General features: G+C 40.7%; 2 protein-coding genes across 4 annotated transcripts in view; both read left to right on the top strand.

Moving 5' to 3' along the window:
- The window catches only part of LOC108925319 (protocadherin alpha-C2-like), a 110915-nt gene continuing 83023 nt past the window's right edge, over positions 1-27892 (top strand). The window contains exon 1 of one of the 3 annotated variants that reach the window (XM_029257251.1): positions 1-2510. In XM_029257251.1, the coding sequence (XP_029113084.1) occupies positions 120-2510 (2391 nt within the window). In that variant the 5' untranslated portion in view covers positions 1-119. Of the gene's footprint in view, positions 2511-14167; positions 16716-23023; positions 25561-27892 lie in introns of those variants that run through there. The other 2 variants (XM_029257253.1, XM_029257252.1) reach the window with 2 other exon arrangements.
- On the top strand, positions 18061-20521 carry LOC108925276 (protocadherin alpha-3-like). Its single transcript, XM_018737102.2, has one exon. It carries the CDS (start codon positions 18137-18139, stop codon positions 20519-20521), a length of 2385 nt encoding a protein of 794 aa, XP_018592618.2. The 5' UTR covers positions 18061-18136.

The following is a 27892-nucleotide window of genomic DNA, read 5'->3' on the forward strand; positions in this document are numbered from 1 at the left end:
ACAGGCCTACAGTTCTGGCGTCCAGAATGCTATCTTCATCCGAATTTCACATTTAAACGGCTCTGTTTTCAGGTACGGAGATTTACAGAATCTATGCTACTTTCAAGGTTGTCGGAACAATGTTTTTTCTCGACTGGACAAAATCTGTTATGACATATCATCTGGTTGTGCTGCTGGTCCTGCTGTGTTGCTGGAAGGGTGTTTCCGGAGAGGTGTCTTATTCCGTACACGAGGAGGCTGAACCTGGGACAGCTGTGGGAAATATCGCCAAAAGCCTGAATTTAAATGCACAGGAGCTGCAGTCACGCATGTTTCAGATTGTGACCGGTTCCAAGACGAAATATTTCGAGGTAAATTTAAATAACGGCGTATTGTATGTGAATGAGAGAATAGACAGAGAAGTGCTTTGCCCAAATGCTTTCAAATGTATACTCAATATAGAGGCCATTGTTAATAACCCTCTCAAAGTCTATCGTGTGGAAATTAACATTTTGGACATCAACGATAATTCACCATCTTTCAGAGATGAATTGCAATCTGTAAATATTCCAGAAAATACTGCACCGGGGGTTAAATTTCCATTAGGTGGTGCATTTGATAGTGATGTGGGAAAAAATGCAGTGAAAACCTACAAACTGAGTCCCAATGAGCATTTCTCTTTAGCTTTGAATTCTGGAGGAGAGCACACCATATCTCCGGAATTAGTGCTCCAAAAGCCTTTAGATCGAGAGAAGCAGTCAGTGATCGAGCTCATATTGACTGCTGTAGACGGCGGGACTCCACCGAGATCTGGCTCTTCAGAGATTATCATTAATGTTCTGGATAATAACGATAATATTCCCGTGTTTACAAGTCCTTTGTATAAAGCTCGTATTTTTGAAAATGTGCGACGGGGTACTCCTGTCATAACGGTGAATGCCACGGACTCAGACGAAGGTACAAACGGCGAGATTGGGTATTCCTTCAGTAAACATGAACAGAATCTAATTTTCAACATGTTTAATATCGACCCCCATACAGGCACAATTACAGTTAAGGGTGATATTGATTTCGAGCTACACAACGCATTTGAGATGCACGTGCAAGCGAAGGACAAAGGTCAGCCCCCAACGGCGTCGCATTGTAAAGTTCTTGTAGAGGTCGTGGATCTTAACGACAATCTCCCAGAAATTACAATAACTTCACTTTTAAATACAGTTAAAGAAAATGTAATTTCGGGTACTGCTGTAGCTCTCGTGGAAGTCCGTGACAAAGACAGCGGTAAAAACGGAATTGTGCATTGTCATATTTCCAGTGACGTACCGTTTAAGTTAGAAACCAATTACAAAAACTATTATTCTCTGATGGTTGACGGGCCGCTGGACAGAGAAAGCACTTCTCAGTATAATGTCACCATCACAGCTACCGATGAGGGAACCCCACCTCTTTCCAGCACCACTGTTATTACTGTACACGTTTCTGATGTAAATGACAACGCGCCGCGCTTTCTTCGTCCCCAGTATGACGTTTATTTAAAAGAAAACAATGAAGTTGGAGCACTTGTTCTAACAGTCACTGCGGTGGATGCTGACGCGAACGAAAACGCGCAAGTTACGTATTCATTCTTAGACAGTAATAATAAAAAAGTGCCTGTATCTACTATGGTAAATATAAACTCTGCCACAGGGGATATATATACCATGCAGGTTTTTAACTATGAAGAGGTAAAGATGTTCCAGTTCCGAGTTCAGGCTACAGACTCTGGTGTTCCTCCACTGAGCAGCAACATGACCGTGAACGTTTTTATCCTGGACGAAAATGACAACAGTCCTGGGATTCTCCCTCCCTATTCTGACCAGGGCTCCATTAACACTGAGAACATCCCATACTCTGCTGAAGCGGGATACTTTGTGGCCAAGATCAGGGCTGTGGACCCAGATTCTGGATATAATGCGCTGCTCTCTTATCACATCGCTGAACCTAAAGGATCCAACCTGTTCAGAATCGGAACCAGCACCGGAGAGATTCGGACTAAAAGACGAATGAGTGACAATGATTTGAGGACTCATCCGCTTGTCATTTTGATTTCTGACAGTGGAGAACCTTCCCTCTCAGCAACGATGTCTCTAGACGTTATGGTTGTGGAAGGTAACGAAGAAATCCACACTCAATTCAAAAAGCGACCTATGAAGGAGGAGCGCTTTTCCAGTTTACATCTGTATTTGCTTATCGCCATTGTATCAGTCTCCTTGATATTTTTATTGAGCATCATCAGTTTAATAGCTGTGAAATATCACAGGACAAACGGCAATTTCAACAGGTACAGCGCCCCAGCGATCAGCACACACCCTGATGGAAGCTGGTCTTACTCTAAATCTACTCAGCAATACGACGTCTGTTTTAGTTCAGACACACTGAAGAGTGACGTGATGGTCGTTCCCGCGCCGCCTCTGTCTGCAGACGTAGATCTAATCAGCATTAATGGAAACGAAACTTTTCAAAGGAACCAAACACTTCCAAAGAGTACCACGGTAAGAACAGTATATATGTTTATTCCTAAAACGAATATCATTTCTTTGTTTTTCTTTAAACTGTACTTTATAGTCTGTAAGGGAAAAGGTTTTATCTCCCTGATTTTCTATTACCTGTCACATGTTTGGTTTGTCCCGTCACAGTTCTTCGTGATACTCGTGCCACATTGTGTAAATGTTATTTGAAATATGTCGTATAACATTGTAATGAAGATGATCAGATTAGAGAGCCACATTTTTGTGAAACTGAAAGTTTTCATTTCACTTTTTATTTTCAGTTGTGCTTATCCAGTGACCGTGATATTCTGAAGAAATATTTTCAGTAGTTTTGTAAACGAATTTATAATCTGATATCTATTTTACTGCTTATAGTTATCTAGATTTATCGTGTACCTGACAACCTCTTTGCTTAAGGGAATTAGCAGCCATGTCGCTGTTTATTCTAAGCTTTTTCTAAATTTATGTGCGATACTTTCTGTACTGTACTGTATTTTCGCATTTTAAATGTCATAAGCACAAAGCTAAGAGCAGCTCTTACTACTTTCGTGAATTCCATCAAAAGATATTTCTAGGCGATACTAATCAAAGAAAACAAATTTACGATAATTACTGTCATAATTCCAGAAATAGATCCAAAAAGAAACACGTCGTCTATAAACTAATTACTTTTTTCATGTATCAGCACTGATTTTATGGGTTTACTCTTCCATTTTTTTAATGATGGATAAACTGCGTTTTGGGGTTCGTTTTTGCTTGTGTCTTATTTTTATAGATTTCTTTATATTTATTGCCACGAAAGTTTACACCACCTCATGTCAGAAAGAATCTTTCATCTACGTGTACTATGTTCTTTGCTATTTTAGTCATTCATTCTGGTGAATGAGGTGTGTCGTCTGATAGCACTGCATAGAGTTCATTGGAAGTTGCTTTGGAGAAGAGCGTCTGATATGTAAATAAATGTAAATGTAAGTAATTATATGGTTCTATATACAAAGATAAGCTCTGTATTTAACAATTGGACCACAGCGGGAGGTGTTTTTCAGAATACTTTCAGGCGGCTAATTGGATCACCTTTCAGAAAAGACTGAAAATCACAATATAAAATGATGTACTTTCCGTCACCGTGCTCTTTCCAACAGTATCCACATGATGTCTCTGCTGACCGCCGCCGTGATATCCTGTCCTTGGTTTTGCTGAGCTCCTCCCAGCTTCTCTTCATTGTTAAGCAGGCGGTTATTCATGGCTTTGTTAAAGACAGGAGGCCGACGATCTTGACGTCTTGAAGTCGCATTGAGTGCAAACAGTTTTTTTGTTAATTTTTACAAATGTTGGAAACAGAGAAGTCAGACGATCTCTTTTAGGCAGAAGGCTGACGGAAAAATGAATATTATCGACCGGAATACATTCATTTTTGGGGTTCATCTAATGATCCTGCTGTGTTGCTGGGAGGAGGTGTATGGACAGCTTTCCTTTTCGGTTGCAGAAGAGGTAGAACCGGGAACTTTTGTGGGGAATATTGCAAAAGGCTTGAATATCGATGTGCAAGAGTTGCGGTTACGCATGTTTCAGGTGAAGAGCAATTCCATAATTAACTATTTCGAGGTGAATTTAGACACCGGTCTGCTGTATGTCAATGAAAGAATAGACAGAGAAGCGGTTTGTCCAAATGCTGTCAATTGTACTCTCAGCGTCGAAGCCATTATTAACAATCCTTTGAAAGTCTATCGAATGGAGGTTAACATTTTGGATGTCAACGATAATTCTCCATCTTTCAGAACTGAAACGCAATCTGTAAATATTGCAGAGAGCACTTTACCGGGTGTAAAATTTCCTTTGCGTTTAGCGTACGATGCTGATGCGGGGAAAAACGGAGTTAAATCATACAGACTGAGTGCAAATGAACACTTTTCCTTAGCTTTGCACCCAGGGGGCGATCAGAGTGTATCTGCAGAGTTAGTGTTGCAGAAGCCTTTAGACCGGGAGAAAGAGCCTGTGATCCAGCTCCTATTGACTGCTATAGACGGTGGGACACCGTCGAGATCGGGTACATCCAAAATTGTTGTTAACGTGCTAGATAATAATGACAATACACCGATCTTTAGTAACAGCTTGTACAAAGCTCGAATTTTTGAAAATGTACCACTGGGAACGTTTGTAATCACTCTGAATGCAACTGATTTAGATGAAGGTAGTAACAGCGAAGTTACTTTCTCCTTCGTTACCCATGAGGAAGATGTACATTTAGAAACGTTTCATATTGATCCTCAGACCGGTACCATCACAGTTAAAGGTGATATTGATTTCGAGTTAAACAGTGCTTACGAAGTTCGAGTACAAGCAAAAGACCACGGTCAACCCCCAATGGCTTCTCACTGTAAAGTGCTTATTGAGGTCGTGGATCTAAATGACAATTCACCGAAAATAACGATAACTTCGCTTTTAAATATTGTTAAAGAAAATGCCAGTGTAGGCACAACTGTTGCGGTCGTCGAAGTTTATGATAAAGATGGTGGTAGAAATGGAATCGTAAAATGTCATATTTCGAATGATCTGCCCTTTAAATTAGAGAGGAACTATAACAATTATTATTCTCTAATGGTTGATGAGCCCCTGGACAGAGAGAGGTCCTCTCAGTATAACGTCACCATCACAGCTACCGATGAGGGAACCCCACCTCTTTCCAGCACCACTGTTATTACTGTACACGTTTCTGATGTGAATGACAACGCACCACGTTTTCCTGACTCGGAGCTTAATGTTTTTGTACAAGAGAACAGCGCAGTTGGAGCACTCGTACAAACTGTTACTGCGGTGGATGCTGACGCGAATGAAAACGCTCAAGTTACGTATTCATTGTTAGACAGTAATAATAAAAAAGTTCCTGTATCTACAATGGTAAATATAAACTCTGCCACAGGGGATATATATACCATGCAGGTTTTTAACTATGAAGAGGTAAAGATGTTCCAGTTCCGAGTTCAGGCTACAGACTCTGGTGTCCCTCCGTTGAGCAGCAACATGACCGTGAACGTTTTTATCCTGGACGAAAATGACAACAGTCCTGGGATTCTCCCTCCCTATTCCGACCAGGGCTCCGTTAACACTGAGAGCATCCCATACTCTGCTGAAGCGGGATACTTTGTGGCCAAGATCCGGGCCGTGGACGCAGATTCTGGATACAATGCGCTGCTCTCTTATCAGATTTCCGAACCAAAGGGATCCAACCTGTTCAGAATTGGAACCAACACTGGAGAAATAAGAACCAAAAGACGAATGAGTGACAATGACCTGAGAACTCACCCCTTGGTCATTTTGATTTCTGATAACGGAGAACCCTCCCTCTCAGCAACTGTGTCTTTGGACATCCTCGTTGTGGAAAGTAAAGATGAAATGCGTACTCAGTTCAGACAACGACCGATGAAGAAGGAGAGTTTTTGCAGTTTACATCTATATTTGCTTATCGCCATTGTATCCGTCTCCTTGATATTTTTACTGAGTGTAATCGGTTTAATAGCTGTAAAATGCCACAGGACAAACAGAAATTTTAACAGGTACAGCGCCCCAGCGATCACCACACACCCTGATGGGAGCTGGTCTTACTCTAAATCTACTCAGCAGTACGACGTGTGTTTTAGTTCAGACACACTGAAGAGTGACGTGGTGGTTTTTCCCGTGTCTTGTCCACAAGATGTGGATCTGATCAGCATCAATGAATCCAACACTTTAAAAAAGAACCAAACTCTACCAAGGATTGAAGAGGTAAGAACACGATCTTTGTCACTAATAAATACAATTTTGCAGTATGTGATTTTACTCATTATTTAGAAATTTAAATGTAAAATATAAAACTGCAGTGGATAACTGATGACAGCAGACGCTGTCCAGGAGCTTTCCCACGTGCTGGAAGCACCCGTTTCTCTTTGTGTTACTGCGCAGTATGTCTGAAAGAATTGTTGTTAAATTTGTTTAAAAGCCGCCGAATATATCACAATATGGTTATTTACATTGCAGTGTCAGTTTTTTTGCGTTTTCGACTTGCCCAAGTTTTTACGCGAAGCAATTATTTAATCCTTCCCGAAGCCCTTATTAAAAGCTTTGCACACACAGTTTACTGCAACAACATATATTATGCATTTTTGAAGCGTTTACAAAACATACCCCACATGCATACACACGTGCAAATATCGGACCGATTTTGTCTGGGGTTACAGAATTTTATACCAATTTACGGTTGAGGAAAGTCTTCAAGCGACAGGATCAGGGCCCTTATGACGGTCTTTACGAGTTTACTAGTAGGATTTATTCTTCGTTGCCTGTTCTCTTAAAGTCTTCATGGACCATGTGTTAAATAATGGTAGCATTTAAATTAGAAATTATATACACACAAAATTATATAGACTGTTCCCGACTTATATACAGGTTCAGCTTTGGAAACGTAAATCCGAATTGACTAAACCCACTAATCAGACCTCACGGGTTATATATGATTTCAACAATGTCGGTGCACGTGTTTAAAATATTACTTCTCTTTATCTGTCATATTAACCACGCATTGAAAATTACTTTTAATAATTACAACATTACTGTGTATTGTAGATATATATTAATATATAATAATAGAAATGTGACATTGTAACTATATATACTAAATAAATAGCTACTAAACCAGAAATAAGGGATTAAATTTATTCCATTATATTTATGGATTCCTTTAGTATAGATACGTTTCTTCAAAGCGACAGAAAATTCACAGAATTCACAGAAAACAAAAGTGCAGACTGAAAGATAGCTGGACACCCATTTCTTGGAGTGTGGTCAGTTTGTTTAATGCCACTATTTGAACCACCACACATTACAAAGGTAGATGCATACAGAGTTAGGTATACATGTAGAAGTGTATCTATAAATAAAGAATAAAGCAGACCGGCGTTACGGAATTGATTCCATGGATAAATGCTGACAATAATGATCATACTTTATTGACCCCTGGAGGGAAATTCAGCCAGGTTGCAGCAACGTCAAACAAAGGCATGTTTTTCGAGTGTAGGAGGAAACCCATGGCAACAAAGGGAGAAGATGCAAACTCCATACAGACTGAGTGGGGCTCAAAAGATTTATCCAGACGCTGTAAATTAGTAGCTCTGTAGCCGTTGTGCTGAATGCTATATAAACAAATGTAAATGATGAAAAAGTGATCACTTTCTCTAACCTACTGCACCGTAAGGTAGCTACAGTGTTCAGGTAAACAGTAACACAAATTTTCAGAGCCTTGGAGTTTCTGCCATTGACCCTTCAGTATTTTTACGTAAGTCCGAGTTCGTACGTATGTACGTGTGTACAAATAAATCGCACTGTATGTCTATATATAGTATGTACAAACCCTAGAAGAGCTCCTTCCCAGATTTGTCCACATGGTGTCTCTCCTGACTTTCATTGCTACGTATCTACACCGGTTTTTTCAGTTCCTCCCAGCGCCCAGTTCAGACCACTGATGGTGACAAAGAGGGTCTTTGTTACAAAGCTTGCGGATACGAACCTGCCCATTTAGGCTCACGACTCTCTCGATTCAGGATATCTTCAAAAGTGGCAAATTTTCAAGGGGAAAAAACAGAAAGGATCAAGGTTGGTTTCAGAGCAGAAAGGAATGCATTTTATCTATCGGAATAATTTCATCATGATATTTCCTCTGGTTGTGATGGTATACTGCTGGAAAGATGTTTCCGGACAGCTTTCCTATTCGGTGTCAGAGGAGGTAGATCTGGGAACTGTTGTGGGGAATATCTCCAAGAGCCTGAATTTAAATGTACAGGAGCTGCAGTCGCGAATGTTTCAGATTGTGACCGGTTCCAAGACGAAATATTTTGAGGTGAATTTACATACAGGGATTTTGTATGTGAATGAAAGAATAGACAGAGAAGCGATATGTCCAAATGCTGTCAAATGCTTCCTCAGTATAGAGGCCATTATTAAAAATCCTTTAAAAGTGTATTACATAGAAATTCATCTTCTGGATGTCAATGACAATTCGCCATCCTTTAGAGCTGAATCGCAAGTTGTAAACGTTACAGAAAATACCTTACCCGGTATCAGATTTCCTTTACATGGGGCATATGATGCGGATGTGGGAAAAAATGCAGTTAAAACGTACAAACTGAGTCCCAATGAACAATTCTCTTTAGCTTTGAATTCTGGAGGAGAGCACACCATATCTCCGGAATTAGTGCTCCAAAAGCCTTTAGATCGAGAGAAGCAGTCAGTGATCGAGCTCATATTGACTGCTGTAGACGGCGGGACTCCACCGAGATCTGGCTCTTCAGAGATTATCATTAATGTTCTGGATATTAACGATAACATTCCCGTGTTTAGCAGCTTTTTGTACAAAGCTCGTATTTTTGAAAACGTACCACGAGGGACTTCCATAATCACACTGAATGCCACGGACTTGGATGAAGGGACAAACGGTGAGATTGTGTACTCCTTGAGTACAGATAAACAAGACAAAATCGTGGACATGTTTCATATCCACCGTCAGAGTGGCACTGTTACAGTTATAGGAGATATTGATTTCGAATTGAATACTGCTTTCGAGATTCGTGTACTAGCGAAGGACAAAGGTCAGCCCCCAACGGCGTCGCATTGTAAAGTTCTTGTGGAGGTCGTGGATCTTAACGACAATCTCCCAGAAATTACAATAACTTCACTTTTAAATACAGTTAAAGAAAATGTAATTTCGGGTACTGCTGTAGCTCTCGTGGAAGTCCGTGACAAAGACAGCGATAAAAACGGAATTGTGCATTGTCATATTTCCAGTGACGTACCGTTTAAGTTAGAAACCAATTACAAAAACTATTATTCTCTGATGGTTGACGGGCCGCTGGACAGAGAAAGCACTTCTCAGTATAATGTCACCATCACAGCTACTGATGAGGGAACCCCACCTCTTTCCAGCACCACTGTTATTACTGTACACGTTTCTGATGTAAACGACAACGCACCGCGCTTTCTTGCTTCGGAGTATGACGTTTATTTAAAAGAAAATAATAAAGTTGGAGCACTTGTTCTAACAGTCACTGCGATCGATGCTGACGCGAATGAAAACGCTCAAGTTACCTATTCATTGTTAGACAGTAATAATAAAAAAGTGCCTGTATCTACTATGGTGAATATAAACTCTGCCACAGGGGATATATATACCATGCAGGTTTTTAACTATGAAGAGGTAAAGATGTTCCAGTTCCGAGTTCAGGCTACAGACTCTGGTGTTCCTCCCCTGAGCAGCAACATGACCGTGAACGTTTTTATCCTGGACGAAAATGACAACGGGCCTGGGATTCTCCCTCCCTATTCTGACCAAAGCTCCATTAACGCCGAGAGCATCCCATACTCTGCTGAAGCAGGATACTTTGTGGCCAAGATCAGGGCTGTGGACGCAGATTCTGGATATAATGCGCTGCTCTCTTATCATATCTTGGAGCCAAAGGGATCAAACCTGTTCAGAATTGGAACCAACACTGGAGAAATAAGAACCAAAAGGCGAATGAGTGATAATGACTTGAGGACTCATCCGCTTGTCATTTTGATTTCTGATAGTGGAACACCCTCCCTGTCATCAACGATGTCTCTAGATGTTGTGGTTCTGGAAATCAATGAAGAAATTCGCACTCAGTTCAGACAACATCCTATAAAGGAGGAGAGTTTTTCCAGTTTACATCTGTATTTGCTTATCGCCATTGTATCAGTCTCCTTGATATTTTTATTGAGCATCATCAGTTTAATAGCTGTGAAATATCACAGGACAAACGGCAATTTCAACAGGTACAGCGCCCCAGCGATCACCACACACCCTGATGGAAGCTGGTCTTACTCTAAATCTACTCAGCAATACGACGTCTGTTTTAGTTCAGACACACTGAAGAGCGATGTGGTTGTTTTCCCCACGCCGTGTCCACCTGCTGATGTGGATCTAATCAGCATTAATGGCTCAGAGAGTTTAAAATGGAATCTAACGCTGCCTAAAAGTCAGAAGGTAAGAACCTGTTTTTTAAATATTAATACAGTACAAAATACGAAATTACAATAATACATCGTTTGAAACAATAACTGTGGTTACATAGACCATTTCCTTAAATATCAGAATGCCTTAGTATTAAAACCTGTTCAGAAGTTTTGAAAATTGAAAGATGTCAGTGATTTGTGGCTGGACGATTTTTAAAAAACATTGAATACATTTTCTGATTAAAAAGATTAATCTTGTTGAATGTACACTGTATTTATTTGAATGCATTCAGAGTATCTGTCTGATCTGAATTGACATATGGGTGGGAGACTTTTCCATTAACTCCAGCATTACAATTTAATTTCTGTATTTTACTGGCCTCTCAGTATAATTTACAAGGCTTTACTGTTTAAAATGAAAAAGCAAGAGCTTAAAAAAAATTATTAATTGTTTAAACTGTGCCACAATTTTAGAAGCCTTTTGTTTATTTCAAAGTGTATATGTTCTTTAGTCAGTAAATAATTCATACATCACTTTGCATAAATGTTTTACAATAGAGTCTGTCCTCATATAACTGGGTCCTGTACAACAAAAAATGCTGAGCCGGCCTGTGAAAGTCTATAACCTACTGAATATTACCACAGCTGATGCGATAAAAACATACAGGTAGTTCAGAACTTATTACATGTACTTCTTATGACAAATGTGACTTACCACTGCTGACCCCTAAAACCTCATTAGATTTTATTTTCAATCCTGACATTTGGTCATAAGATCTGAAGCCAGGCTGGTAAGAGATCATATTTCTTATTAACTTAGTCTGTCATACAGCAACTGTGTTTTATTTACAAAACAATATTTTATTCACAGAAACTTTCGCTTGTGTTTCTATTCAATTTACTTTTATGTAACATGGCTTGCAGGTGAAGAAGTGAATTTGGATGGTGTTGAAAAGAAAAAGGCAAAGAAAATATTTAGAAATCGAAGCAAAAGTAATACTATAATAGCAGAACATAATTATAATATTGTATTGTATTTATTTTGTACTATGTAAGAGGTTTAACATGAATATTTGAAATTGCTGAAAAGACTAACAAAGCTGTATTATAAAACACAGCATTCATACATAACTGTTTATATATCCTTATGTTTCTATAATACTATATAATGGAAATAGCAACATGTAAGGAGTTGTCAGAAGGTAATCCCGTCGTAAGTCGAGGACCATGTCTTCTGAAAAACCTACACACGTAAAAATTGAATGCTGTCTGCCACATTGTAGTTAAAATTTTGGTATGTGGGCAAAACACCCGCTAGGTGTCCCCACTGACAACACTGTACTCCTCTGGAGAATAAGCCCAAAGAGTATTTTTCTCATAGGTGTGATCAAAATGTCAGCTTTGTGTGGATAAAGGATTCTCGGCATTAGAGTGATTTTTGCAGATAAGAGTTCATCCCAGTGGTCTTGTGAAAGACATCACTAAAAAATAATGAGTACAAATGACATTGGTTGCAGCAGAGGATTGCCAGAAAATATGGTATTTTTCTTTTTGATCCTCTTTGTGGACTGTACCATTTGGACATATAATTCAAATTATGTCTGAGGCGGCTACACCGGGGACAAAGGTTAGAAATATAGCAATGGGTTTGAACCTTGATGTGAATGGGCACTTAAATAACTCTCTGATTGCTGCTGGATACAATTGTAAATTATTTTGAGGTAAATTCAAAAACAGGGTTTCTTCATGTGAAGGATCAAGTTGACAGGGAACTGTTTTGCCCTCATGCCACCATTTGTTTAATAGATCTAGAGACCTTTGTTGAGAGCCCCTTTAATATATGATTCAAATTAATGTGACTGACATTGATGACCATTTGCCAGTCTTTCCTCTGAAAATTCTACATGTAAATGTGTCAGATTCTACTTTGCCAATGTCAAGCTTTGTATTACCAATGCAGATGATGATGATGATGTTGATGCAAATTACGAACTGAGTCTGAATCCACAGAGGGTGCCACAGTTTTCTGGTAAGACAGGTTTGAGACCAGTTTGCCTTGGTCAGTTTTCATCTAAGTTTTCCAGGGTGGTTTCCTCCCAAAGTCCAGACATCTGTTTTTTGGGTGAGTTGGTACCCCTGAAATTACTATAGTGTGGGCCTCTGTGAGTGACCATGCGTGTGATTGTGCTGCAATAACTTGGAGTCTGATAGAGGTGTACCTTATTTTACATCATGCTTCCTAGAACTGACCTGGGACCATCACAACCCCACAACAAATAACTTTTTCCTGAAAATGGATGTATGGATATATTAAGAAATTTATGAATGTCTTTGAATGAATAAAAGTTCTAAATGTTTGAGAGGCACCACTCTACAGTGACGTATGGAGTTAACAGCCATAGCAAGGCAGCATTTCATTAATTACAGATGTAATCACTGACATCACTGCTTGACCTCTAAACTCTGAGCTATTTAGCCTTTAGAAACATTATAATTTAGTACTCTATTTTAGACCTTTTCTCTTTCAGACTTCAGTTGTTATATTATCCTTTCATGCAGTTGACTGGACATTTTCAAATGACCTTGGTTTATCACTCATTTAATTCATTTTGCTTTAAAAGTAGCTACAGATTATGAGTCTTTTCGAGGTCGGTTTTAACCACTCAAAAGCATGAGACGCTGACATCAGTCGCTGTCCTTGGTCCTGAACATGCAGTTCAGGAGATTTGGTACATGTGCTATACTCCAAGGTTGGCTACTGACACAAACACCCTCACAGTACACTTTTTTGTTGTTCACTTTTAAAGTATAGTGACGGTTCATTTAATTGAAGCTTGACAGCACCCAGTGGTCGGAAAAACCTTGGAAATTATGAAAAATATAACGGTTTCACTGAAATTTACAAATGTGGAATCTAGTTATTTCTAGAGTTTATATAATGAAAATGCATTTTTAATTTTTTTTTTAGATATGTTCACAGACCATCTGCTGTTGCTACAGTACAGGTAACATAAGTGTCAAAGTTACAGAAGCAGTGGTTTTCATTTACATGGGAATATCAATGGAAGTGTTATCCATAGACTGATGCACACACACACACACACACACACATCATCTGAAACCACTTATCCCATACGGGGTCACGGGGCCTGACCCGGCAACACAGGGCAAAAGGCCAGGAGGGAACACACCCAGGACAGGATGCCAGTCTGTCACAAGGCACCCCAAGGGGGACTTGAACCCCAGCACCACCGGAGAGCAGAACCTGGTCCAACCTACTGCACCACCATGCCCCATGAACTAATGTTTTATCTTAAAAATACATGAGGTGGATTTTCAAAATGTAAGAAACTGTATTACCCATTTCACATTTTGAAGAGGTTCTGTAGTATTTCACGCATCTGTACTACAGATTTTCTAATTGGGATTATGTGAAGTGTTACATCTTGAGTTTTCTAGTTTTAAGTTTTTCTTGTAAAATGTTCTTTCTTATGAATAATTTAATTTTAATTTGAATAATTGCTAGTTTTTAACACGTTTCCTTGATGAAACCAAGAGTACTTCATTCAGAGATTTACATCATTTGGTGTCGCTGCAGACCACCGACGTGAAAATTGTATGCTTTCCTCCTAATGCCCCTCCCTCCCAAAGAGCGACGCAGATAAAACTCTGATCGGCTTTCACGACAATAAGCGGGAATATTCGTGTATTTCACTCAGCCACGATACAGTCAGACACTGTTTTTGTAAACATTTGGATTAAAACCCATGAATTTTTCCTTTAAGGGGATAAACTGGACTGCAGTTGTTGGCACGGACCGGTGCAGCCATGGGCCTCTCCAAACAAAGACGCTGCGGGTGGATTTCTTGCGCTATCATGCTGCTTTGTTTAGAGCATCCGTCCCTAGCACAGATTGTCTATTCCATTTCAGAGGAGGCGGAAAAAGGTACTTTTGTTGGAAACATCGCCAAGGATTTGAATTTGAACATTAAAGATCTGGAATCGCGCGGGCTCCAGATTGTCTCCAGTTCTAAGGAGAGGTATTTCGGTGTAAATTTAAAAACAGGCGTTATTTTCGTTAATGAAAGGATAGATAGAGAAGATATTTGTTCTAGCTTAGTTAAATGTTCTTTAAATATAGAGGCTTTACTCAAACATCCGATAACTTTGCATCGCATTGAGGTAAATATTGTTGATATTAATGACAATGCGCCTTCTTTTCTTCAGACATCGTATGTGTTGAATATTACCGAGTTAGCATTAACTGGCGATAGATTTCCACTTCCTACGGCAAATGATGCGGATGTGGGCAGTAATACGGTGAGGAGCTACAAACTGAGTCCGAATGAACACTTCTCTGTGGATGTCCAGAGCGGTGGAAAGCAGAGCATATCTGCTGAGTTAGTGCTGCAGAAAGCTTTAGACCGAGAGAAAGTGCCCAAGATCCACCTCCTGCTTACTGCTATAGACGGAGGAAAACCTCCGAGATCCGGAACATTACAGATAATTGTAAATGTGATCGATGTGAACGATAATACTCCAGTATTCAGCAAATCTCTTTATAAGGTCAATGTTTCTGAGAACGTTCCGACAGGGACAAAAATATTGACTCTTAATGCGACAGATCCAGACGAAGGTGTGAACAGTGATATTGTCTACTCTTTTGTCGGACATGGCAGTTTATCTGCTCTTGAAGTCTTTGACATCAATCCGAAGAGCGGAGAAATTACTGTGAAAGGCAATTTGGACTACGAAGAACAGGCCGCTTACGAAATTCGTGCTCAGGCGACGGATCGAGGTCACTCTCCACAGAGTACACATTGTAAAATCTTAGTCGAGGTTAATGACGTCAATGACAACGCACCTGAAATCACAGTGACGTCGCTTATGACCCCAGTTAAAGAGGATGCCGAGTCTGGAACAGTTATTGCCCTAATTACAGTGTTAGACAGAGACAGCGGGAAAAATGGACATTTGAAGTGTGTGATTAATGGCACAAGTCCTTTTAAACTGCAGTTATCTTACAAGAACTATTATTCGTTAGTGGTAAATGGACCGCTGGACAGAGAAAGATCTTCTCAGTACACTATCACCATCAGAGCTACCGATGAGGGAACCCCACCTCTTTCCAGCACCACTGTTATTACTGTTCACGTTTCTGATGTAAATGACAACGCGCCGCGCTTTCCCGACTCAGATCTCAGTATTTTTGTGCGAGAGAACAGTCCAGTTGGAGCACTCGTACAAACTGTTACCGCGTTGGATGAGGATGCGAATGAAAACGCACAAGTTACATATTCACTTTTGGAGCTTAACAGTAAAGAGTTACCGATATCTACAATGGTGAATATTAACTCTGCTACTGGGGAAATATACAGCATGCAGAGTTTTAACTACGAGGAGATAAAGACGTTCCAGTTCCGAGTTCAGGCTACAGACTCTGGTGTTCCTCCGCTGAGCAGCAACATGACCGTGAACGTTTTTATCCTGGACGAAAATGACAACAGTCCTGGGATTCTCCCTCCCTATTCTGACCAGGGCTCCGTTAACACTGAGAGCATCCCATACTCTGCTGAAGCGGGATACTTTGTGGCCAAGATCAGGGCTGTGGACCCAGATTCTGGATATAACGCGCTGCTCTCTTATCACATCGCTGAACCTAAAGGATCTAACCTGTTCAGAATCGGAACCAGCACCGGAGAGATTCGGACTAAAAGACGAATGAGTGACAATGACTTAAGGACTCATCCGTTGGTCGTTTTGATTTCTGACAGTGGTGATCCTTCCCTGTCATCAACAGTGTCCCTCGATGTCGTTGTTGTAGAAAGTAACGATGAATTGCAGACTCAGTTCAGACAACGACCGATGAAGAAGGAGAGTTTTTCCAGTTTACATCTATATTTGCTTATCGCCATTGTATCCGTCTCCTTGATATTTTTACTGAGTGTAATCGGTTTAATAGCTGTAAAATACCACAGGACAAAAAGCAATTTCAACAGGTACAGCGCCCCAGCGATCACCACACACCCTGATGGGAGCTGGTCTTACTCTAAATCTACTCAGCAGTACGACGTGTGTTTTAGTTCAGACACACTGAAGAGTGACGTGGTAGTTTGGCCCCCACCTTGCCCACCTGCAGATGCGGATTTAATCAGCATTAATGAAGAAGGAAGTTTTAAACTGCACCAAACACTACCCAAGAGTGAGAAGGTAAGATTTACAATAATTTGCGTTTCTCGGCATCTACTGACATTCGAAAAAAAACACTGTGGGATAACGCGTAATTGCGGTACCAGTAAAACTTGTTTTATTTTGAAAAAAGTGTTAGGAAGGGAAGGGGGTGCGGTGGTGCAGTGGGTTGGACCACAGTCCTGCTTTCCGGTGGGTCTGGGGTTCGAGTCCCGCTTGGGGTGCCTTGTGACGGACTGGCGTCCCGTCCTGGGTGTGTCCTCTCCCCCTCCGGCCTTACGCCCTGTGTTGCCGGGTTAGGCTCCGGTTCCCCGTGACCCCGTATGGGACGAGAGGTTCTGAAAATGTGTGTGTGTGTGTGTGTGTGTTAGGAAGGGGTGTAAACTGAAAGCACCGAAGTGAGTTTTTGTTTGTTTTTAATATACATGGAAGATATATTCTGCATCAATTATTATACCTCTGAAAAGTTAGTAAAGAAATTTTGAATTGGTCAAAGTTCTGCCCATTTTTCTAATTAATTCATTTCGTTGTGCTATTTGATACCTGCCAGACGCTTGAAAACCATTCTCTTATCATTTTCTGTGCTGACTTCGTAAGAGAGATGTTTTGATTTCTCTATAAATTTATATCCTATTAATATATGTCTTGAAAAGCATCCACTGAAATATATTGCGTACAGATGGAAATCCGAACTCATTTTTTATGTATAAAACAATGCCTGGTTGCATTAAATGCAGCTGATTACAGAAGTCCTAAAATAGCAACTAATGATATACGCAGGGGGCGGCGGCGCGGTGGCGCGGTGGCACAGTTGGTTTGGCCGGTTCTTGCTTTCTGCTGGGTTTGGGGTTCGAGTCCCACCTGGGGTGCCCTGCGATGGAGTGCCTTTCCTCCAACCCCGCGCCCTCTGTTGCTGCGCTAGGCTTCAGTTTACCACGACCCCTCTTGGGACAAGCGGTTTCAGCCAGTGTGATATATAAACACGTTACGAAACATCAGAATTAATAGGTGATTTGTGTGCATAATTCTAGTGTTCGTGCTACTGAGCCTTGTCTGCATACATTTAATTGTTCTTTACTGCTCACATGGAATTAATTTTCTATAGTTTTTGAACTCGTACTTGCAGTTTTGGTATTAAATAATCTCAAGAATTGTATAAAAATTCTCATTTATTTTGAATTGAGGGATGCATTTAATGTTAGACAAATGGACACTCAGTGTCGCTGCAGACCACCGAAGGGAGGGTGGTCTATTACTCTGAAAGGCCACGCCTTTAAAAGGAGACTTTCGGTGTACTGGTCGTCTTGCTGACATGTAACTGTCGTAGTAGTAGTTGTTAAAAAATAACCAAAATGAGATATGACTCCTGTGTACTGAGTATCTGACTATACAGCTCATGGAAATAAAATAGACTGCAGCGGTCGCTACGGATCAGGACAGCGATGGGCGTCTTGGAGCGAAGAAGACGTGTGTGGATATGTTTCATTGTGCTCCTCTGTTTTGTGCATCGATTTCCAGCTCAGATCACATATTCGGTTGCGGAAGAGGTGGATAATGGTACCTTTGTTGGAAACATCGCCAAGGATTTGAATCTTAACTTGCAAGATATGGATTCGCGCGGGCTGCATATTGTTACCAGTTTTAACAAGAGGTATTTCGGTATAAATTCGAAATCCGGTGTTCTTTTTGTTAATGAAAGGATAGACAGAGATGATCTTTGTGCGGGCCTTGCAAAATGTTCATTAAACATAGAAATCATACTGAATCAGCCAATGGCTCTTCATCGTATTGATGTAAATGTTATAGACGTCAATGACAACGCACCATTTTTCGTGGAAAAAACACATACAATTAATATAACTGAATATGCTTTTCCTGGTGAGAGGTTTCCGCTACCGATTGCCAAAGATGCTGATGTGGGTAGTAACGCAGTAAAAACCTACAAGCTGAGTCCGAATGACCACTTCTCTTTGGATGTAGTCAGCGGTGGAGAACGGAGTGCGTCGGCGGAGTTAGTGCTGCAGAAGCCTTTAGACAGAGAGAAGCAGTCTGTGATCCAGTTCCTACTGACGGCTATTGACGGAGGAAAACCCCCCAAATCCGGAACATTACAGGTGACTGTAAATGTGATCGATGTAAATGACAATACTCCTGTCTTCGAAAAACCGCTGTATAAGGTCAGTGTTTCCGAAAATGTTCCTGCTGGGAGTAAAATACTGACAATCAGTGCCACAGACTTAGACGAAGGAGTTAATGGTAATATTACCTACTCTTTTGTCGAACAAGAAAGTTTAAGTACTAGTGAGGTTTTTAATATTAACCCCCACACCGGAGAAATTACTGTTACGGGAAACCTCGACTACGAGAGGAATACAGCATATGAAATCCGCGCCCAGGCCAAGGACCTAGGACATTCACCCCGGAGCTCACACTGCAAAATTTTAGTGGAAATTAGTGATGTGAATGACAACGCTCCTGAAATTACAGTGACATCACTTATGAGCCCAGTTAAAGAAGATGCTCAAAAGGGAACAGTGGTCGCTCTGATTACAATATTAGACAGAGACAGTGGCAAAAATGGACATTTGAAGGGTACACTAAATGCAGGAACTCCTTTCAAACTTCAGTCCACTTACAAGAACTACTTCTCTGTAGTAGTTGATGGACCGCTGGACAGAGAAAGCATTTCTCAGTATAACATAACTATCACAGCTACTGATGAGGGAACCCCACCTTTGTCTAGCACCGGTGTTATTACTGTTCACGTTTCTGATATGAATGACAATGCGCCACTTTTTTCTGACTCAAAGCTTAACGTGCACGTAAAAGAAAACAGTCCAGTTGGCACTTGTATTCAGAAATTGACTGCATTTGATGCTGATAGCGACGAAAACGCGCAAGTGACGTATTTACTGCTGGAAAGTAACAGCAATGGGGTACCGGTGTCCACCATGGTAAATATAAACTCTGTCACTGGGGATATATATACCATGCAGGTTTTTAACTATGAGGAGGTAAAAATGCTCCAGTTCCGAGTTCAGGCTACAGACTCTGGTGTCCCTCCACTGAGCAGCAACATGACCGTGAACGTTTTTATCCTGGACGAAAATGACAACGGGCCTGGGATTCTCCCTCCCTATTCTGACCAGGGCTCCGTTAACACTGAGAGCATCCCATACTCTGCTGAAGCGGGATACTTTGTGGCCAAGATCCGGGCCGTGGACGCAGATTCTGGATACAATGCGCTGCTCTCTTATCACATCGCTGAACCTAAAGGATCCAACCTGTTCAGAATCGGAACCAGCACCGGAGAGATTCGGACTAAAAGACGAATGAGTGACAATGACTTGAGAACTCATCCATTGGTCATTTTGGTTTCTGACAGTGGAGAACCTTCCCTGTCATCCACGGTTTCCATCGATGTTGTGGTTGTGGAAGGTAACGATGAAACTCAGACTCCGTTCAGACAGCGACCGATGAAGGAGGAGAGTTTTTCCAGTTTACATCTGTATTTGCTCATCGGTATTGTATCTGTGTCGGTAATATTTTTACTAAGCGTCGTCAGTTTAATAGCACTGAAATGCCACAGGACAGACAACAGCTTGAACAGGTACAGCGCCCCAGCGATCACCACACACCCTGATGGAAGCTGGTCTTACTCTAAATCTACTCAGCAGTACGACGTGTGTTTTAGTTCAGACACACTGAAGAGTGACGTGATGTTTCCTGCATCTCGGCCACCGACAGATGCAGAACTGATCAGCATTGAGGCCAGCGACACTTTCAGTGGGAACCAAACGCTACATAGCTGCGAGAAGGTAAGATAAATAACCTAGTGCTTTTATAACGTTTTGCGTCCTCATTGATGTGAATCTTGCCTCGTAACCGAAGTTAACCCGTTAAATTTTTAAGTTTTTTTTTTTAACTCTGAAAGAATTATAAAATGTCTGAAATTGAAGCATTGAACAATTATTTATTTTTTCTTTTTTTTTTTTAACAGTTTGTCAGAATAATTTTAATCCCCGAATGGATTTGTGTAGTGTAATACAACTTTTAAAAAGATAGTACTTTATGTCCGAACTTTTGTTATAAAAAGCCCTAATGTAATTTTTTGATGAGTTTTAAACACCTTCAAAATGCAACATAATTTCATTCATCTATTTTTTTTTGCCATTAAAGAATATTTTTGTACATTAAAAACGTTTTATAGATTTCAAACACTCTGCATTCACCTCCCGAATACAGAACGTTTTTTTTCTGAAACACAGTTTGCAGGTAATCTGAATATCGGTGGGCTTTCAGTTTAATTTTTCTAGTTAACTGTTAAAAATAATTAATGATTACAATAGATTTTGCGTCGCTCTACTCAACTTCTAAATTTACGATACTCATTTATTGAACTCTGTGAGGGCATTTTTAAAAACTTCCTCGGAGCTATTGCAAAACAATATACTATATATTTGTGTTCACTGAATATTATATACAACCCCAATTCCAAAAATGTTGGTACGGTATGGGAACTGTAGAAAGAAAAAGCAGTGATTTGTGAATTTACTTTGACTTGTTATCGTCAATTAATTTAGCAGAAGCTTTTCTCACAAGCGACTTCCAATGAACTCTATGTAGTGTTATCAGTCCACACCTTATTCACCAAGGTGAATTACACTGCTAGATACATTACTTACAATGAGCTACTTAAGGAATTTCATGTTTTACCTTACCAGCTGCATTGTTTTCTGAAGATATACGTTTATTCTGGAATTGATACCTGCAACATATTCCAAAAAAGTTAGAGCAGGGGTATTTTAGGACTAATGATGATGAGACAAGTTGAAATAACAAGGTGATGTGAAAGAGGTGATATTAAACAGATAAGGCAGTTGTGTTGCAGTATATAAGGAACCTCAAAAAAGGCCTACTGCTTCAAGGGCAAGGATAGGTCGAAGCTTGCCAGTTTCCCAACAGATGCGCCAACAAATAATCTCAAACTTCAAGAACAACATTCCCCAAAAATAGATTGGTAGGACTTTGGGTATTTCACCCTCTACAGTACACAATATAATTAAAAGATTCAAATAATTCAGTCAAATCTCGATGCATAAAAGGCAAATCTGAAAACCACTTCTGAATTCACGTGATTTCCAATCCATCAGACGTCACTGTGTTAAAACACTCATATGCCTGTAGTGGATATCATGACATGGCCTTGGGAATACTGTGGTAACAGGTGCAAGTTAAGGCTTGACTATGCAAAGCAGAGGGCAAACATCAACACTGTTCAGAAGCACCGCTGACTACTCTGGGCTTGGTCTCATCTGAGGTGGACAGTCGTATTGTGGAATTGAGTTTTGTGGTACGACGAGACAACATTTAAAATAGTTTTTGGAAAAAACAGCCTTTGTGTTCTCCGAGCTAAAGAGGAAAAGGACCATCCAAGCTGTTATCAGCGTCTGGTCCAAAAGCCCTCATCTGTCATGGTATGGGGTGTGTCAGTGCCCATTGCTTGGGTAAGTTGTACATCTGTGAGGGCACCATTAATGCAGAAAGATATGTACAAATTTTGGAGCAACATATGCTGCTGTCCAGGTGCCCTCTTTTTCAGGGACACCCCTGGATTTTCCAGCAGCACAAAACCAACCACAATCTGCCTGGATTACAAGTGCATGGCTGCATAAAAAGAGATTGCAGCTACTATACTAGCCCGCCTGCAGTCCTGACCGATGTCCGACTGAGAACGAGTGGCGCATTATGAAGCACAAAATACAGCAGGGAAGCCCTGTACAGTTGCGCAGGTGAAGACCTTCATCGTGGATTGATGGGGGAAAATTCTGCTTGCTAAACTGAACCAACCGGTGTCTTCAGTGCCCAAACGCATAAGCGTTATTAAAAGACATGGTGATGCTACACGGTGGTAAACACTCAACTGTCCCAACTTTCTTGGAATGTGTTGCAGGCATCAATTTCAGAATGAACATGTATCATCAACAAACAATGCAGGTGATGAGGTAAAACATGAAATACCTTGTCCTATACTGTTGTTGTTTGAGTACAAGTCAAAGTAAATTTACAAATCTCTTTTTGTTTTTTTGTTAGCTTTTTCAATTTTGTCCCAACTTTTTTGGAACTGAGGTTGTACACTTTCAATATACTCTCTCTATAGCAAATATATTTGTTATATAACCTGTAACAGATTTTGAGATGTGTATTGCACATTCCCATATTTTGAAAGTCGCTAAGAATGAAAAATAAACACGTGGTGTCGCTGCAGACCGGCAACGTGCGTATGGTCTGTAACACCACAGACCACTCCTCTGGGTAGAAAAGCAGCATACGGATCGCTGTGAAGAAGTTAGACGCGTAATGTTGGTGTAATATGGCCGGAAAAGATATCACTACATCTGATCTCTTTCGATGTTTTTTGGACTTCAACGCGTGGCTGCTCTGTGGGAATGAAATAAGCTGTCGTAGCTAATCGATGACCACCAGGACAGCGATGGGCCTCTCAACACAAAGAAGATGGATGTTGTGTATTCTTCTTTGTTTAGCACGCCACTGTGCCTCTCAAATTGCGTATTCTGTTTTAGAAGAGGTTGAAAAGGGTACCTTTGTTGGAAACATTGCCAAAGATTTGAACGTAAACGCACAAGACCTGGAATCGCGTGGGTTTCACATTGTCACGGGCTCTAACAAAAGGTATTTCGGTGTCAATTTGAAATCTGGTGTTCTTTTCGTTAATGAAAGAATAGACAGAGAGGATCTTTGTCCCAATTTGGCAAAATGCTCCCTAAATTTGGAGGCAGTATTGAACCGTCCAATGAGTATTCAGCGTATTGATGTGAATATTATTGACATCAACGACAATGAACCTTTCTTCTTGGAGATATCGCACGTAATAAATATAACTGAATATGCATTTCCTGGTGAGAGGTTCCCGCTTCCAGTCGCTATAGATACTGATATGGGCAGTAATACAGTGAAGAGCTACAAACTGAGTCCAAATGAGCATTTCTCTCTGGATATGCAAAGCGGTGGAGAGCAAAGCGTATCTGCTGAGTTAGTGTTACATAAAGCTTTAGACCGTGAGAAGCAGCCTGTAATCCATCTTTTGCTGACTGCTTTCGATGGAGGAAAACCTCCTAGATCGGGGACTTTACAGGTAATTGTGTGCGTAATTGATGTGAACGATAATACGCCGGTATTTAGTAAATCTCTTTATAAGGTTAATGTTTCTGAGAACACTCCTGCTGGGGCTAAAATACTCACTCTTAACGCTACAGACCTTGACGAAGGAGTGAACGGTGAAATCGTGTATTCTTTTGCGGGACGTGGTAGTTTAACTTCACTTGATATTTTTGACATCAACTCGCAGACCGGAGAAGTTACTGTTAAAGGTAATTTGGACTACGAGGAAAGCAGTGCATACGAAATCCGCGCCCAGGCAAAAGATCGGGGGCATTCACCGCGTAGTTCACATTGTAAAATTTTAATAGAAGTTATTGACATGAATGACAATGCTCCTGAAATCACAGTGACATCCCTTATGAGCCCTGTTAAGGAGGACGCGGAACCTGGAACAGTTGTCGCTCTGATTACAGTGTTAGACAAAGACAGTGGAAAAAATGGGGATTTGAAATGTGTGCTTACAGGAGCCACTCCTTTCAAGCTACAGTCCTCCTATAAGAATTATTACTCGTTAGTAGTTGATGGGCCGCTGGACAGAGAAAGATTTTCGCAGTACAATGTTACCATTACAGCTACTGATAAAGGAACCCCGATTCTCTCCAGCACCAGTGTTATAATAGTGCACGTTTCCGATGTGAACGACAATGAACCGCGCTTTCCTGATAAAGAAATTAGTGTTTATTTAAAAGAAAACAGCCCATTTGGAACACTAATGAAAACTGTTACTGCGGTGGATGCTGATACGAACGAAAATGCACAAATTACATATTCACTGTTCGATAATAACAACGGCAAAAAATTGCCGATATCTAGCACGGTGAATATAAACTCTGCTACTGGGGATATTTACAGCATGCAGATTTTTAACTACGAGGAGGTAAAGATGTTTCAGTTCCGAGTTCAGGCTACAGACTCTGGTGTTCCTCCACTGAGCAGCAACATGACCGTGAACGTTTTTATCCTGGACGAAAATGACAACAGTCCTGGGATTCTCCCTCCCTATTCTGACCAGGGCTCCGTTAACACTGAGAGCATCCCATACTCTGCTGAAGCGGGATACTTTGTGGCCAAGATCAGGGCTGTGGACGCAGATTCTGGATACAATGCGCTGCTCTCTTATCACATCGCTGAACCTAAAGGATCCAACCTGTTCAGAATCGGAACCAGCACCGGAGAGATTCGGACTAAAAGACGAATGAGTGACAATGACTTGAGAACTCATCCATTGGTCATTTTGGTTTCTGACAGTGGAGAACCTTCTCTGTCATCCACGGTTTCCATCGATGTTGTGGTTGTGGAAGGTAACGATGAAACTCAGACTCCGTTCAGACAGCGACCGATGAAGGAGGAGAGTTTTTCCAGTTTGCATCTGTATTTGCTCATCGCTATTGTATCTGTGTCGGTAATATTTTTACTAAGCGTCGTCAGTTTAATAGCACTAAAATGCCACAGAACAGACAACAGCTTGAACAGGTACAGCGCCCCAGCGATCACCACACACCCTGATGGAAGCTGGTCTTACTCTAAATCTACTCAGCAGTACGACGTGTGTTTTAGTTCAGACACACTGAAGAGTGACGTTATGGTTTTTCCTGGGATCCACCAAACAGCTGACGCAGATCTAATCAGCGTTAATGGAACTGACACTTTTCAACGGAATCAAACTCTACCCAAAGCAGAAAAGGTAAGAGTTCAGCTCACTCCTAGATTATCACCACTAGCGTTACTTTAATCACGTCCTTGTTTTTATGAGCCAAGTAAACGGAACGGAGTTTGACACTTACACGTTTACGAGACTAGCAAGAAATGTGCGATTCAGGTAAGCTGTAACTAATGCAAAGTCGGCGTAAACAAGTTGAAAACTAGGTCTCCGATATACATTAGCATTGCATAGTTAAGAAATATCTCATTCTCCTTATTACGTCCACATGCATTAATTACAGATGCTTAAGAAACAATAAATATGATTCAGAAAACATAAAAAATAGTGGAGTCATAAACAGTAACCTTATCTGAGGCAGGCTTTGGGTGCTTTTTTAGGCTCCTTTCTGACTTCCTGCATGATTTTAGGCTGTGCCATTGATGAAATTTGGCATGGCTTGGGAAAATTCACTGCTCTGTCAGGAGATTGCCATTTGGAGAACATAGCACTCATTGTGGATTGGTGGAGCCCTAGTGCATTAGAAACTGCTTTAGAACCCTTCCAGACTGCTAACTTTTTTGACTTTACAGGTATTGTCTAATTACATTTTTAAATCAATTAAAGGATGTTGTCTATGTGTTCAATAGGCAGTACCTGACGTTGAATTCAGAAAAAACCTTTTGGGCACTTTACTTTTAAGCAGAGAACATAGACTTAAGCCGTATCATCCAGGGTCCGTTTAACTTCAGCAAACACTGTACTGAGAGATAGCGTAATTCCTTTGCTGAATTAGGTTGACACTAGATTCGCGTAGATGACTTTCTAAACACATTTTGTTCAAATTTTACCTAGACCTTGAAGACATAAAGCTGCACTTGAACATTTCAGTGTATAATGTTGAAATTATAATACTTTGCATTTTATTACTAGGTGTGCAGATTAGGGGTGGAGGTAATAAATTTGTAATTTAACTTCTTCTTCAGTGGTTTTGTTTCCACTGAGATTAGGATAATTTTTACACTCTGATTATGTACATGTATTTTGTAACAATTTTTATGTGTTGGTCTCAAATCTTAGCCATTTTTCACTATTGGTACAGTTTCATTTTTTTTTAAACAATGCCTAGATTTCTTCTCTTTTAAATAACCTTTCTAATACACCCTATAAGGGAAGCAGTACAATGTGTTGTTTACAAGAAAAAAAGTCCTTTAAAATATTGTTAAATATTTGTAGAAGATGATTTTTGAATGGTAAAAAGAAAGTGATGTGTACAGAAATTCTGCGGGTAAACCTCACAGGGATTGAACTCCAGGTCAGGTGACGCAGCGAAAGTTGAAGATGAAGCCATGAACATTATTCGTGAGGCATATCTGAAATCTAAGTCGAGGGTCTGAGCGTAGGTTCAAACCGGGGGGGGGGGAGGTGCAGGGTCGGGGCAGGGTAGATAGTTCTCTCAATGAGATTCTGTGAGCGGTGTGGATGGTGGAGCTGCTTTTATGCCTCCCTTTAGTGTAGGTGTGCTTGCCTGGTCTGCTGGAGTGTGGTCTGGGGCGTGACAGTAATACCTCAGTTTGTCTGTTGTGTACTACTTTGTTGTGCATATTCTATATGTGTCATTTAATACTGAATCAGAATCAGAATCAGAACGAGCTTTATTGCCAAGTATGTTCACACATACAAGGAATTTGTCTTGGTGACAGGAACTTCCACAGCACAGACAGAATGACAGTGGCAAGATTACAGATTTTCTTCCTAAAGTGACACTTTAAAAAGAATGACAGTTAACTTTAAATTAATATGTATTACCTTCCAAGGGGGTGCGGTTGCGCAGTGGGGTGGACTGGGTCCTGTTCTCCGGTGGGTCTGGGGTTTGAGTCCTGATTGGGGTGCCATGCGACAGACTGGCATCCCATCCTGGTTGTGTCCCCTCCCCCTCCAGCCTTATGCCCTGTGTTGCCAGGTTAGGCTCCGGCTCCCTGCAACCCCCACATGGGACAAGCGGTATCAGACAATGTGTGTGTATAACCTTCAATGATTGTTTAATTCAGTTCAGTTTATTTTAGCACTCCTCTCAACAAAGTGACACAGAGCCCTGGAGATGAAAACAGTTTACTGTGTACTGTTCATAAATAAGCCATCTTAAAGCTTAGGAAAGGAAAACATTAATATCCAAGGACAAGGAACTGGGAGAATATTAAACAGCTGGGGGGTCAAATAACTGGTGGCTTCCCACCTTTGGAGTGAATTCCTATGTGTTAAAATGTGCCTGATATGTGCTTGGGGTGATAAAATTGCTAAGAAATTAATTTGTGTTGACCACAGTAGAAATAGTCAGCGTGGAAATAAACCATCATCCAGTGGTCTCAGGTACCAT

The sequence above is a fragment of the Scleropages formosus genome, chromosome 13, assembly GCF_900964775.1.
Source record: "Scleropages formosus chromosome 13, fSclFor1.1, whole genome shotgun sequence".
Lineage (NCBI taxonomy): Eukaryota > Metazoa > Chordata > Actinopteri > Osteoglossiformes > Osteoglossidae > Scleropages > Scleropages formosus.